The sequence below is a fragment of the Anabrus simplex genome, chromosome 3, assembly GCF_040414725.1.
Source record: "Anabrus simplex isolate iqAnaSimp1 chromosome 3, ASM4041472v1, whole genome shotgun sequence".
Classification (NCBI taxonomy): domain Eukaryota; kingdom Metazoa; phylum Arthropoda; class Insecta; order Orthoptera; family Tettigoniidae; genus Anabrus; species Anabrus simplex.
The window spans coordinates 100,540,032-100,556,352 of NC_090267.1; the positions used below are offsets into that span (position 1 = coordinate 100,540,032).

General features: G+C 36.8%; 1 protein-coding gene across 1 annotated transcript in view; it reads right to left on the reverse strand.

Moving 5' to 3' along the window:
* Window positions 1–5,970: 5,970 nt before the first annotated feature.
* LOC136866674 (uncharacterized) overlaps window positions 5,971–16,321 on the reverse strand; it is a 155,584-nt gene continuing 145,233 nt past the window's right edge. The window contains exon 5 of the mRNA XM_068226586.1: window positions 5,971–12,801. Within this exon, the coding sequence (XP_068082687.1) occupies window positions 12,663–12,801 (139 nt within the window). The 3' untranslated portion in view covers window positions 5,971–12,662. The remainder of the gene's footprint in view (window positions 12,802–16,321) is intronic.

Consider the following 16,321-nt stretch of genomic DNA (forward strand, 5'->3'; position numbering starts at 1 on the left):
TGTCTATTGTTCGAAACTTCTCACTAATCATATCCATGTACTTCTGTCTTATTTCCTTGTCCTGGAGATTTTCTACCCTTATTCGTTTGCAGACAGATTTCACTTTCTCTACCCTAGGCCTAGAGATACTTAGTTCACTACAGATCAGATAGTGGTCTGTATCATTGAAAAATCCGCGGAAAAATCGTACATTCCTAACAGATTTCCTGAATTCAAAGTTTGTTAAGATATAGTCTATTATGGATCTGGTACCTCTAGCCTCCCATGTGTAGCGGTGAATAGCCTTATGCTTGAAGAAAGTATTCGTAACAGCTAAACCCATACTAGCACAGAAGTCCAGCAAACGCTTTCCATTCCCATTAGCTTCCATATCTTCCCCACATTTACCAATCACCCTTTCGTATCCTTCAGTTCTATTCCCAACTCTCGCATTGAAATCGCCCATTAGCACTATTCTATCCTTGCTGTTGACCCTGACCACGATGTCACTCAATGCTTCATAAAACTTCTCAACTTTATCCTCATCTGCACCCTCACATGGTGAATACACGGACACAATTCTAGTCCTAATTCCTCCAACTGACAAATCTACCCACATCATTCGCTCATTTACGTGCCTAACAGAAACTATGTTCCGTGTAATGGTATTCCTGATAAAGAGCCCTACCCCAGACTCTGACCTTCCGTTTCTAACACGTCAAGTACACTTTATAATCTCCTATATCTTCCTCGTTATCTCCCCTTTCCCGAATATCACTTACTCCTAGCACATCCAGATGCATCCTCTTTGCAGACTCAACCAGTTCTACTTTCTTTCTTCCATAAGCCGCATTAATATTGATAGCTCCCCATCGAATTCCATTTCGTTCGCCAAGTTGTTTCCAAGGAGTCCCTCGCCTGTCAAATGGGAGTGGGACTCAGTTACTCCCATAGGTCCGAGGCTTGCTTAAAATGTTCTGAGCTCGGTAAATTCATGAAGCAGAATGCTACCCTACTTGCACATAGTCCAAGTGAGGATCTCTCCTCTAACGGGTTATGGACCACTGGTGAATTGTGTAGTCCTAGCCGCCTGAGCACAAGGAGGGCCACGACTCAGAATATGTCCGAGATGCCCACTCCCATTCCATAGCAACTGGTATCCCGACTCTCAGAACCACTTACCAGGCCACTCAGCCGTTGCCCATGGTTCACGAACTAGGACGTGACTACAGTAACCCACAAACATGAACCATTGATATATGTATAAGAAAACATAAAGGTCCAATAATACTGCCTTGAGGAATTCCCCTCTTAATTATTACAGGGTCAGATAAAGCTTCGCCTACTCTAATTCTCTGAGTTCTATTTTCTAGAAATGAATCGGTGAGTCGTGAAAGGCACTAACTGACATTTTTGGGTAACAAAACAAAACAAAGAAGAGCAAGCTTTAAGTTCTATGTACTGCATAATTCAAACCGCATAGAAATTTGCAGAGAAGCTTTTATAAACCTTCACTGTACATCACAGAAAAAGGTTTTCAGGTTAGGTTCTCTTTTAATCTCAGGCTCCAGACCAGAAGATGGCAGGGGTTACAACAAGAAGACCCATGGAATTCCAGGAGATATCTGCAAAGATATTTATGATCACATAAGTTCATTCCCTGTTACAACTTCACATTACGGAGGAAAATAAGTCAAATACCTGCACTCTGAATTAAATGTGAAGACCCTGTATAACCACTTCAAAATGTCTCATCCTGGAATGACAGTTAAATATAGCTTTTATTTATCATATTTCAATGCCAATTTTAATTTAAAGTTTGGGAGCGCACAAATTGATGTGTGCAGCACGTGTGAAGAGCTACAAACTAAATTGAAATCACCTCATCTGTCTGAATCAGTTAAACTTGTGGCACAGGGTGAACTGGTCACTCACAAACGAAGAAGCCAGAAGTTTTACAAGGAGCTACAGAAGTGTAGAGAACTAGCTGCCAAGGATGACTCGGTGTGTGGACTAGTCTTCGACTATATGCAGAACTTGTCTGTCCCATGCATCCCAGTGCAAGAAGTGTTTTACTTGAGACAGTTATCTGTGTTCGTTTTTGTGTAACAAATCTGAAGGACAACAGTTCTGTTATTTACTTGTACACCGAAGGAGATGCGAAGAAAGGTGCTAATGAAGTGTGTACGTTCTTGTACCATTATATTGAAAACTATGTTCTTGCCAGTGCCAAAACGTTACATCTATTCTCTGATGCATGCCCTGGACAAAACAGAAATCATACTGTCATTAATTTCTGTTTAGAACTGACAGAATCCGGAAGGTTTGACGGTTTTGCCCATCGTTTTCCTGTCAGAGGGCATTCTTTCCTTGATTGTGATAGAACATTCGGCATGATGAAACGTGCTATAAAGAAACATGACAGAGTTTACATCCCTAAGGAGTATGTAGCCATAATAGCTAATATAAACAAACAGATCAACGCAATAGTTATGGTGCAAGGAAATGAAATCCCTGACTTTAATAAATGGTGGCCATCCTTGTACAAAAAACATTGTCTTTCCAATGAATCCTATTCCTGTGCTGTACCAAGAAAGCAGTCCTTTACACCAACATCTTTTAAGCAGTTTGAATACTCAAAGAAACACAATGGGACTATACGAGTTTACCCATTCATAAACAGCTGTGTGCACCATACATTCCAGCTAAAGCGACCAGGTGCACGTCCTGAGCCAGGAACTCTGTTCGGCAGCCCTCAACAGTGCTATAGAAATGGGAACGTACCTATTAATAACAACAAGATTCTTGATCTTAAGAAACTGACTCAATACATTCCATCCGACGATGACATACAGACATTTTATGAAAGACTTCTGTAATGGCCTACCACAAATGCCTGTAACACTGATAATGATGATGATGTCTAATGTGTGTACAGTTGTGTTTCAGAAGTTGCAATTTATGTTATAAGTTGAAAAAATAACATTAACATAATATAAGATGCCAATTTTTGTCATATAATCTCATTCAGAATTAAAAGGCACTAAGTACAATACATTCATGTCTAGTTTATAACTATTAAAATACACAATGACAAATGTTACTTCTATTTTTTATACTCAGTGGTCCTTTCTGTACTACTTGGAAAAATAAAGTACAAGAAATTTATAAAACTGTAATACTCAAACAGTTTCTATCGATTTACCAGAAAGTACTCAATGCGTAATTAGTTCCTTTCACGACTCACCGATTCAAATATAGCCACCCATTCAGTCACTCTTTTTTCTAGTCCAATAGCACTCATTTTTGCCAGTAGTCTTCCATGATCTACCCTATCAAATGCCTTAGATAGGTCAATCGCAATACAGTCCATTCGGCGTCTTGAATCTAGGATATCTGATATATCTTGCACATACCACATGCATCATCCACATACCTAGCCCAAAAAAGAATATTATTGTATTATTATCAATTTTAGTATGTTCCAAAAAATCTAAATAAATTTCGGCTAAGATACCCGAAGCCAGCGATCCCATGGCCAATCCCTCCTGCTGATAGATAATACTGTCGAAAGTGAAATAGTTTTTATTTAAAACTAATTTCAGGATAGATATAAAATCTTGTATTTCCAAAGCACTTAGGTGGCTGCATTTACTTAATTGTTTTCTATGATAGAGTATAATTTAGAGGTTTGATTGCTAGGATACATATTTACAATGTCAAAAGACTGAAGGGAATGATTTCGTTGGATATGAAACTTATTTATATTCCCGATCAATTCTGTAGTATTTTTAATGGATTTTTTGGATAGAAAATGATAATATTTTCTTAGAAACTTTTGAATGAATTGAAAAGTTTTATATAGAGGGCTTGGTCTATAATGGATGATCGGGCGGATGGGGACGCCGGGTTTGTGTATCTTAGGAAGGGCTTTAGCGGTCGGAAGGCTTCGATTCATGCTAATAAATTTTATTTTTTCTTGTTCAGTTAAAAGGAATGAAGTATTCTTAAGAGTTTGTTTAAGTAGGCATTGGATTTTTAGAGTAGGGTCCTTTTTAATTACAGTAAGCGAACTGTCAGAAAAGAATTCTTTAGTTTTATCAATGTATTCATTTCTTTCCATTATGACTGTAGTGTTGCCCTTGTCAGCTTTAGTGACAATAAGATTATTATCAGAAATCTTTTTAAGAGTGTGTATTCGCTTCTGTTCATTGATTGATTCTTTATTGCTAATAGGGTTAGTGGGGTTCATATTATTGAGTTAAGAATGTCACTAATTTTTTGTTTTACTTCGAACCTAACCTCACCCTGTTTTTCAAGGGGTAATTTATTGATGGCTAGTTCAGACTCTAAAATCATAGTAGTAGTGGTATTAAGCATATTAAGATTAGGCCAGTTGTGATTAGGACCTTTAGCTAGAATTGAATTTTTGTCATCATTCAAAGGAACATTGGATAAATTAATAATCGGTGGATGAAACTGAATCGTTGTGCTAGTGGAATTTCTATTCCATTGAGCACTTGAAAGTAAATTTGCAGCTACGAGGTGAGTTTCATATAATCTATGATTCAAGAAAGATTTTTTCTTGTATAGGAATTTAATTTCTTCTCTTAGCCAAATTTTGTTTGTTCTAATTTGGGTCTTAGCGATATGAGGAGAACGTCAATATCTTTTCAAGTTGCCTTTGAGAAAATTAGGTGTCAAATTATAAGTCATACATTGTTTAAAAGAAACTCTATATCTTGCCCAATTTGGCTATTTTAACTTTTAACCTAAGTATAAATAGCCTTTATATTTTGCCTGGTTGGCTATGTAATTAAAAGAAATAAATTTCATTATAATAGATCCGAATTGAACTGTGATTACAACAGAGTTAAAATAATGTATTATTAATATCCACCTTTTCAATACAAACTGGACAGAGTTTAAATTACATATATGTTCAGGGACTAGTTTCAACCTAACAGTAGGTCATCATCAGCCTAAAGCAAATCAAATACATAAGTATCGAAGAAATTAAATAACGTAAAGACACATAAGGTCTCAAAATTGTACATACCATGTGAGAAACTGAGATAAGATTTGAGAGACGTGCTGCACTATGTTAAAAAATAGCTCTATGATAGAGATTCATAAAAAGTCCAGTGCACCGTACAACATTAAAGAAGTTGTCAAAGATAGAATTCCTTAAGTTGCTGGTCAAGGAATTCAATATATGCTGGCTTCTTAAAGATGCTGTTATCCATTCGAAGAACCACTGAGCCGAAGTCACGTCGATTACGTAAGATATTCATAAATGTAATAACACATAGATGCTAGAAGGGCTCTTCTGTTTTTTGGAACTTGAAGGAAGGTGATTGTTGCATGTGGAGGCTTAAGAATTGAGAAATGCGCTACACTATGTAAAAAAAAATAGAGATTCATAAAAAAGTCCAGTGCGCTGTATAACATTAAAAAAGTTGTAAAGAAATCCTAAAATTGCTAGCTACGGAATTCAATATAGGCTGGCTCATAAGAGATGCTGCTTTCCATTCAAAGATCAACTGAGTTGTAGTCCATCTTATCAAGATGTTCATAAATTTAGTTAACATGGATGCGAAGCATGATGCTAGAAAAATCCTCTTCTGTTTCTAGAATCTTGGAAGAACAATGGTTGTCGCGCGTGGAGGCTTAATATATATAGAATTAAATAAAGGTGGTGAGAAATTCGCAGTTCAGTGCAGACTGTACTGTTGACATTGAATAAATGAGAGCTAAGAAAGCAATTAGTTAGGGGAAAGAAAATACTTAAATGAAATATGTCATATGGGAAATATTATTGTGTTGTAATAAGCTGAGCGGAGCTAGAATTGAAGTGAGAATGGGGGGTGGAGTAGGTGAGGTTCAAAGGAAGTCTTGTGAAGGAGGTGCAGGGAGAAAGAGAAGGGAAAAGAAAAGGAAGCGGGAGGAGAAGAGGGCGGGGGTATTAAGGTGGGGCTGAGGGATGTGGGAATATGGAAGATTGCCTAAGTAAAGAACTGTAAATAGAATCAAAAAATGGACCTTGATTATTTGATTTTGAGGTTCTGAAAAGGTGAATGAGCAAGTCAAAAAGAATATTTGGTTTTTCGGAAATGTCATTAAGATTGTAATTTGGATTAAAATATTGGTCTAGATGTATAAAGCAGTTCTCTGCTATGTAAAGGAGGGGTCCTTTATTCATAATTTTGAGGATTTCCATATCATGCTTAATGTCAGTAAATTTATGATTGTAATCGTTCACGTGTTGCCCAAATGTTTGTTAATCTGGCCCAACACCGAGGCCAATCCAGCATTGGTAACCTTGAGGTGGCACAGCCCTCAAGATCAACAAGCACACAAGTCCCCACACCGATGTCAAGGTCTTGATGTCCCTAGAGGGTGCTATATATGGGTATTAAATTTGAATGGTGATATTTTACTCTGAGTGCTTGCCATCTTATGCACAATCTAAGAGCCTATATGTACTCCTGTTGTGTGTTTTTTTTTTTTTTTTTTTGACGATATGACTTCAGATGTTTTAAATTTACCCCAGTTAACATTTGTTTTGACTTGCTCTCCCAGTTTATTTTAATAAACTTTTTTGTGTTAATTTCCCTTTTTCTTTGGTAGTTTAGTTTACAGATAGATAGATAGATTAGATAAATGTCTTTATTGGCGTAGTTAAGGCCATTAGGCCTTCTCTTACATGCGATAATAACCGGATCCGAATTCCGATTTGTTTTAGCTTTCTCTGGTTGGGATTCAAGGCCTGTTTTAATACACCAGTTTCTTCCACTGCATCTGCAATTCTGCTTGGTCATTTTTATGATACGTATATGCACTGTGCGATCCCTGGCCATAATAATTTGTTAGCAGCCTGAAAACATGTAAATGTTGGTGTTGGTAACGATCTGGATTGGTGGACTGTCTGAGAACAGAAGGATGCACACATTCCTTCAGTACTTTCTTATTTAGAAAAAACTTTAAGTCCAGTACAGCAAGGTTTAGATTAACTAATTATAATCACATCTAGCACATTATCATTTATTCCTAGTCATTCCCTTGGTGTTTCTACTACATCATCCCTGTATGGCCACCCATTCTCTTTCTATATCCTCAACCTGCTTACTGTCCATTGTTTGAAACTTTTCACTAATCTTATCCATGTACTTTTGTCTAATTTTCCTCTTCCTGGAGATTTTCTACCCGTATACATCTGCAGATAGATTTCACTTTTTCTATCCTAGGCCTAAATATACCTAGTTCACTACAGAAAGATAGTAGTCTGTATCATCGAAAAATACCCGGAAAACCCGCACATTTCTAACAGATTTCCTGAATACAAATTCGGTTAAGATATAGTCTATTATGGATCTGGTGCTTCTACCTTCCCATGCGTACCAGTGTTCAGGCTTATGCTTGAAGAATGTATTCGTAACTGTTAATCCCATACTACCGAGCAAGTTGGCCATGCGGTTAGGGAGAGAGTGGATTCTAACTTCACTATCGGCAGCTCTAAAGATGATTTTCCATGGTTTCCCATTTTCCCATTAGGCAAATGCTGGGCTGTACCTTAATTAAGGCCACAACTGTCATCTTCCCACACCTAGCCCTTGCCTATTGCATAGTCACCATAAGACCTATCTGTGCCGGTGTAATATAAAAATAAACCTTACTTGCACAGAAGTCCAGTGACCACTTCCCAGTCCTATTAGCTTCCATATGTTCCCCACATTTACCAATCGCCTTTACATAGCCTTCAGTTCTATTTCCAACTCTCGCATTGAAATCGCCCAATAGCACTATCCTATCCTTGCTGTTGACCCTGACTACGATGTCATACAATGCTTCATAAAACCTGTCAACTTCATCCTCATCTGCACCCTCACATGGTGAATACACTGAGACAATTCTAGTCCTAATTCCTCCAACTGCTAAAACTACCTATATCATTCACTAATTTATGTGCATAACAGGAACTATGTTGCGTGCAATAGTATTCCTGATGAACAGTCCTACCTCACACTCTGTCTACCCTTCCGTTTTTAACACCAGTCAAGTACACTTTTATAATCTCCTATCTCTGCCTTGTTACTCCCCTTACTCGAATATCATCAACTCCTATCACACCCATAAGCATCCTCTTGGCTGGCTCTACTTCTTTCTTCCATATGCCCTATTAATATAGATAGCTTCCACTGAATTCTATTTTGTTCGCGAAGTTGTTTCCAAGGAGTCCCTCGCCTGTCAAATGGGAGTGGGACTCCATTACTCCCATAGGTCTGAGGCTTGCTTAAAACTTACTGAGCGTATTCCGTGAAAATTCTGTGAAGCAGGATGCTACCCTCACAAAAAACATCACAATATGAGCTCCTCTTGGCCATAGCAGACTGTTGGTCCTATAAAAAATACAATAAACTCAATTTTTCCAGGCTAAACAAGAAAATAAATTACACTCAATTCACACTTCACTGTCGAAAAGATTCTCAGTAGGGAAAATGTCCAATGTCTGTCCTCTGCCAGTGTGACAGTTCATATTATCAGTATTTCTAAACATGTGAATAATACTTAGAAAGCGGCTAAAACAATTATATGACTAAAAATAAGCCCTTACAAATTTTTTTGCTTGATTATGACTTGATGATACAATTAGTAAAATATGAATTAATGTGACCAATAAAAACTGTGTTATCGTCTTCAAAAGAATCCCAGCCCTAGTTATTGGTAATGTACTGTTTCCAGTCTTTCATTGGGATGATACTAGGGAAAAGGTAATAGCCAAATTATAAAGTATATATTCAAGAATCAAAGTTATATATTTCTATTTTTCCAACAATTTAAAAATAAATATACATATAATTTCTATTACATATATTATTTACAAATATGTAAAATAAATATTACACTGCTCAACATTAAAGTAATGAATCTGAAATGACAATGCACTGCTGTAATAGTTATAAATTCTTTATCAATCAATAATTTACAACAAGAATTCAGTAATATATGTTTTACAAAGGAACTATTGGTACTTTTTAAAGAAAAGAAATTTTATTAAATACACTTCTGTATAATGTTTTATTTTTATCTTGGAAAAGGTATCTTTGAGATTGTTATTGTACATTTATAGTATATCACATTATTCTCTCCTGTTTTGTCTAGTCTCCAACAATATATTACTTCTTTTTTCATACAGTAAAAATGGTCACTTCTTTCCTTTGTTCCTGAAATCAAACTCAATTTACCTAAACTTTTGCATTGTGTAATTAGATGCTGGCAGGCCAGATTATTTATAGGCAATTTAGCTTTTTTACTTGTGTGGTCATTCATTCATGATGGGGGTGGTTTCAGCATAAAGGTTCAAAAAAAGAGAATACTGAATATCAACAATATTAAACATTCAGCAAATTACTTCAGCAAATAATAATTCATCTGGGCTGTTATTTTCTTGTTAAAATAGTTTAATTGTATTACATTCTGAATTTTAGACAAGGTGGATAATTTTATCCTTGGAAAGCTGAAAAGAGACGAGTGATCTTCATCCTGCTATCAAATAATATTATTACTGGCAATCAAACATAATAAACCTTAAGTGGAGCAAGCTCTGACACTGACATTGTTTTGTATGAATGGTTTACTACTCAATGGTCAGTGGGAGCACATACCCCTTGATCCATGATTAAAGAAAAGGCTATAGAATTGTACAAGAAAATTGAATAAAAAGAGGAGTGAAAGAGAAATGTGTACCAGCATGTGATGGTGATTATGGTGACTGAAAGAATGAAGAAATATTGGGCTGATAGGAAATTAAAAAATCATTTGCACAATTTACTAGTGGTCCAATATAGGCCATAAATGGAAAATTAAATTATTACTGGCCAGGAGAGTTCTTTCAGAAATGCAACAGCTGCACTTATAATGTAGAGTTTGAGGGATGTTCCACCATTCAACACATTGCAAAATATATTCAATTATAAGAAGACTCGTTTTGACTCCCTTGGAGTCATCATCAGTTCTTGGTGAAAATTAAGTTCAGGGGAATCTGATAACAATCATCATAACAAAAAACCATGTACCTATAGGTGATTACATGGAAACACATCATTGAGTTGATAGACATTACGTACGTTGCACCAAAGAGGTGTTGCATGAAACCAGTATCTTCTCTTTCCCAAGGAAAGAAATTCCCGGAAGTAATTTTCCTCCCCTTTATTTCTGTACCTTCTTCACATTGCCCCAAATGTGGACATTACAACCTTTTCAGGGCAGAACAGTAGTTTTTTTGGTAAAGATTCTTCCCAGTAACCTTGAGAGCAATGGTACTGTCTATCAACTCGATGTGTTTCCATGCAATCACCTATAGGTACATGTTTTTTGTTATGATGATTGTTGTCAGATTCCCCTCAATTTAATTTTCACCAAGAACTGATGATGACTCCAAGGGAGTCGAAACCGGTCTTCTTATAATTTAATATATTTTGCAATGTGTTGAATGGTGGAACATCCCTCGAACTCTACATTATTAGTTAAACGTCAACACGGAAATGAAAATCATAACTTACGATAGCTGCACTTATGGTAGCAAGTTACTTTGAAAATTAAACAATAAAACAGAAAGTTACTTATTTGGCAACATGCTTATGCTGAAGTTGGAGACTAGCAACCTCAACACATTTTAAAGAAACGAAAGATTTTTATGAGGGATCCAGCAGCCCTGTCAAAGAAGAAAGTGTATCTCCTTTTAAGAACATCAACTTGTACTGTTTAAAGTGGGTAGCAACCCCCAACGCCCAATTGATTCGTCCATTATGAATGCAGTTCCACACAGTAAATAAGCTAGCTTCTATGAATCATGTTAAGTCCCTGAATTATTTACTATGGCAGTATAACACAACATTATTGACCAAAGAGGTGTTGCATGAAACCAGTATCTTCTCTTTGCCAAGGAAAGAAATTCCTGGAAGTAATTTTCTTTCCCTTTATTTCTGTACCTTCTTCATATTGCCCCAAATGTGGACATTACAACCTTTTCAGGGTGGAACAGTAATTTTTTTTGTAAAGGTTCTTCCCAGTAACCTTCAGAACAATAGTATGGAGAACTGCTAACAGCAAGGGCTGATAACTGAGTTAGAAAAACAAACAGGTTAGACTAGAATTGTTCTTACTGTGGCTGGACAAATACTAAACCTCTTCACTTCAACACAGAATATAACCTAAATGAGATTAATAATCTAAGGATAGTTAGACATGAAGAATGAATGTGTTATGAGGCTAGGTATGAACTGCACTCAATTTTTCATTAGTGGTGGCCAAAATGGAGACACAACTGACGCAACCAGTGAAAGAGAGAGTTATGACACAATGAAGTACAGTAAAAACCATTCCGTCTGGCAGTTGATCATCTGGAAATTTCCATTTTCAGGAAAATCAATCAAATGCTTCATTCTGATTCACTATCCCATCTCAGGCAGCTAGAGTTTGAAAATCCAGATCAGTTCTACGAATGTCAGTGGGATGGCAGTGTACCCAAGTTTACTGTTGCCTCCTCCGTTACAGTTTTTTCCTCAGTGTGTTCTATGTTGTTTCGTCGTCTGAACACTACTATAGTATCATGGATTGAGAAAGTTAAAAAGAGAAATTGGTGTTTACAATGAGAGAAAAACTGACAGATCGTAGACTTGACCAGGGTGAAGACCTTAATAAATTAATGAGTATGACCAGATCGTCGACTATCTACAACATACATAAGCAGGGATATGAAGTTCCATTCAAGCACAAAATCAACCAAGGCAGCAGTTTGACATTGTTCTGTATGAATAGTTTACTACTCAACAGTCAGCAGGACCACCTATCCCTTGACCCATGTTTCAAGGAAAGGGTGAAGAATTGTACAAAGGAAATGGAATAAAAAGGGTGAAATTACATGTGGTATGCTGGTTTTGAACGTATGAAAGATCGTTCGCTGATATTCCATTGATCACATAGGATATATTATGAAAGTTGATGCAACAGTGTTCTAATATCTGGAAAATTGCAATAACGACAATCTCTCTGTGCCGGATAAAACAGCTTTCACTGTACTGCCGTTTTCCATCACCTACTGACATACTATTGCTATTCTCCAAGTTACAACAATGTGATGCAACTCCTGCCACTGTTATACAAAATTGTGTAAGAACATATTAAATGAACAGTTTTAGAAAACTCAATTTTTTCTGTGTTACATGTTCATGTGGCATAGTTCCCTCTCTCACTGGGCAGTTCAATTTACTCTTTAGAAGAATTTCACTGTAGGGTGGGCAGTGACTGTTGTTCTTGTTTTAGGGGACAAAATAACAAGATTATCAGACCCTGGATTCGTAGTAGCAGACTCAATTAGCAGAGCTCCCTAGCAGTGAACATGGAATAACAACAAGAGGATTGCTGATAATTCAGTAAAGTTCTGGATGGGTATTTCTTCCAGTCACTTGCATTCACAGGTCCTGATTCCTGACCCATAGTCTTCACAGATCAAAAAATTCACATACTAAATCCTTTGGCATCAAGTGTGAAGTACACAAGAATACTATATATAACTTAAGAGATATGATACTATACATAAAGTACATCACCTATGCATCCAAGTATTCAGACTGCAATACTTTATCATTATTTCATTGCATTTGTTTTTAGTTAAAAACCAACTAAGAAGTATCTCTGATAAAGGACTTCTCAAGATTTTTCAGGCACTCCTCAACATACCAATGGACTTGTTTAGCAAAATCTCGCAAGAACCTAGGACCCGTGGGAACAGCTCTCATCAGCATTCTCACTTCATCTTGACTGTAAAAAAGAAACATTTTGTGTTAAAACATCCATCCTTACTTTATATTACAGTACAAGTTTTACAGCCAACAGTTTTATCATCTCTGTATAAGTAATGGAAAAGAACAAACAAGTGTCAAATCTTGTCATATATAGACAGACAGGAACATATAATAGGATAAGCACAATGACTGGTCATTGCAAGAAGAGGAAGCAATATAAAGAGGATCGTGCAAACAGTAACTCTTTATGTAACATTAAATTCCAAACAAGTACAGTGTTTACATTGTTTAAAATACCATACAGACACAGAGGTGGTTTCGGACACTATGGTAGATTGCTATTCTTTTGTTGCATAGCAAAGAGTTGCCACTGCTTTGCACTTCCGTGCACATTTTAGTTTGACCTCGAGGTTATATTTCCCACGTTCCGCGTCTTTTATTACGAGTCGACTTCATAATTTGGAAAATGTTCAATGTGCGCTCGCATTGTTGAAAGTTCATGCACTATCATTAAGTGGATACTTTCGATTGTCGCGACCGGAAGGTATGAAATGAAATGTCGTATGGATTTTAGTGCCGGGACATCCCAGGACGGGTTTGGCTGCCAGGTGCAGGTCTTTCTATTTGACCTGCGCGTCGTGATGAGGATGAAATGATGATGAAGACAACACATACACCCAGCTCCCGTGCCATTGGAATTAACCAATTAAGGTTAAAATCCCCAACCCGGCCGGGAATCGAACCCGCGACCCTCTGAACCGAAGGCCAGTACGCTGACCGTTCAGCCAACGAGTTGGACACCGGAAGGTATGCATTATAACTATGGTTCTTAGTGAGATCAACAGACTGAAGTGTTTATAAACGACTGTTGTGGAACTTTGGTGTAATTTTGTGAAAAGTAGTGTTTTATGCACATTTTATTGAAAATGGAAAGCAGTCTGGGTGATTCTGGACAATGCCTAGAAATTATCAGAGGCAGAAAGGAGCTATGTCAAGGTGTAATGACCTATTAGAATAAGTCGTACGTGATATTAAAAGTGGCAAGTTGTCTTATAGGAAAGCATTTGATTTGTATGGTATACCTTGGTCCTCCCTACAAAATACACTGCAGTAAGTAAGTTACATCAAAAGAAAAAAAAAAAAAAGGCAGGACAACCAGTGCTAAATGAAGAAGGAAATGCTCAAGAAAGCTTGTTACCCTCCAACACAACCTTCTACTTCCCGCCGCTGCAAATGAAATGTTCTTGCTGGGAAGTCTATTTTGGCCGTGACTTCCGCCGAGATGAAATAAGTGCAGAAACAAGTGATAGTGTTGGCAGCAGCAGTGAAAATGAATGCGATGAAACACTCAATGAAGGTAATGACCAAGGTACCAAAGTTCTGGTGTTGCAAGAAGAGGTTTACCTTATTGCAGATTATAAATACAAGTTGAGGAACAAAGAACATACATGGCCGTACTTTGGCGTGGCCTCAAATATTCGTTCAAGGGATGTGGATGTCGAATACTTGGCCCACATAAAATCAGCAGGAAAGGGTTTGTGTTCCCTGACATCCCTGATGAGGATACAATAGCTAAAGAACAAATTTTGAAAATACTTCCAGCCCAAGTTGAGAAGAGAGGAATGTTCATTTTCAGAGAAAATGTTTTGTAGATTTATAGGTTATGGCAGCTACATGTTCACTGTTCACTGTATTACGATTTCTATTGTTTGTAAATAAAAAATATTAAGACCTTTTAGTGCAATTTCTGTGCAGATTATAACTATTAATATTTCAATTTAGACCGGAAAAATTTTACATTTTACCTTGTCAGAAAATAAAGATTGATCAGTAACATATTAAATTTATCATTACAATGATTTTAATCAGCTATTCATATTTTGGACACCCTCAGAACACTTTAAATATCACAACATTAAAACAGAAAGAACGTAGAATTAAAATAAAGGACTATTTGTGTCCGAAACGACCTAATATGCTTTGAAACTTCAAACAGCGGTTTAAAAAGCATGTGCGTCCGAAATCAACCCGATGTATGGGGTGAATCCAGACATTACTTTTTGTTCTCTCAGGAACACATATGTTGGCGTATATTTTTCATTTGTAGGGTACTGTATTAATTGGATATATTCCCCATTATTAGGAAGATAAACAATACAATCTAAAATCGCCTTCGTGAGTCAAGTTGAAAATAACCTCAAAACCGTCAAAAATCATCCCGTTTGACGGTACTGTTATAATTTAACAATTCAAAGTACTAAATAATACTGACAACACAGTTTTTAAACATTATATTTATTAAAATAATGAACGGAATGAAGAATTGACTGCTAAAGCCCCTGATGAATGGAGATCAATCTTTGACCCTATGCACCCCCCCCATTTCATCTCCTGCAGAGTGTATGGGCCCCACTAAACAGAGTGCACACTGGGCATGATGGAGGAAGTGGCTCTGTGATGCATTCTTAGGGCCCTCAACCTTCTCCAAGCTGTGACTGCGGTGAAGAATTCCGGAAAATGCGATACATCCCCTTCAGATGCCCACATACAGCCTTCCGCGGAACTATCGATGGATGACCTGACAGTTTCAACAATGGCTATTCAGTGGCTGCAACAACTGGACATCCTAGTTCAGATTTCATTTTTCATTTAATCTACTTATGTTTTGCATCATTTCTGTGTTTCTGTATTTTTTCTTTCTATTTTCCTGTACTGTACATATCTCTCTCGATTTCTACTTTAGGTTTCACCTTGACTTTTATATTTATTCAGTTTTGTAAATTATTTATTGTTTTTCATTATGTTACTCAATTTGTGCACAACTTAACTTGTACCATAAGCTAAATAAATAAATAAATAAATAAATGAAAATAATGGCAATCCTGAGAAAATTGAGACCTTCTGGACTCTACTTGGTAATGTCCTGTCAGGAATTAAGACTCCAAACATTCTTTTAAATGATTTGAACGCCCACTTGGGTAAGGAGTGAAAGTTCAGATAAACCATAGGTGAACATCCAGTTCATACCCGAACCAACTGCAATGGGGAATGTTTCTGCACCTTAAAATTATGACAAACTACTTAAAAAAGAATCTTTTGCACTGACTGGTGAACGTCAAATACATCCTGTTGCCACCTCCCATTTTAATTTCTTCAAGATATGGAATGTGAAAGTGCTTAGAGGTGCTAATATTGATTCGGACCATAAAACGTACGAGTGCAGTTCATACCAAAGTCCAATAACAGATCCAAAACACTGAAGATCCATATTTGAAATAATGAATTTGTGATAAATCAAAGCATCATTACAAGAATGAGTTTGAGTCTCTACCATCACACATGGGAAGACATTTCCAAGACGGTTCAGGATGCTGCTAACCTAACGGTCAATTTAACAGGAAAAAGTTAAAACCCATGGTGGATAGAACAGTGTGGTGAAACTCTCAAAAAATGTTCTCAACTGCAGAATTACTGGAATGAAACTGAAATAATTGAAGAATTCCTCAGCCAACTTAGACTGCTAAAGTGATCCATAA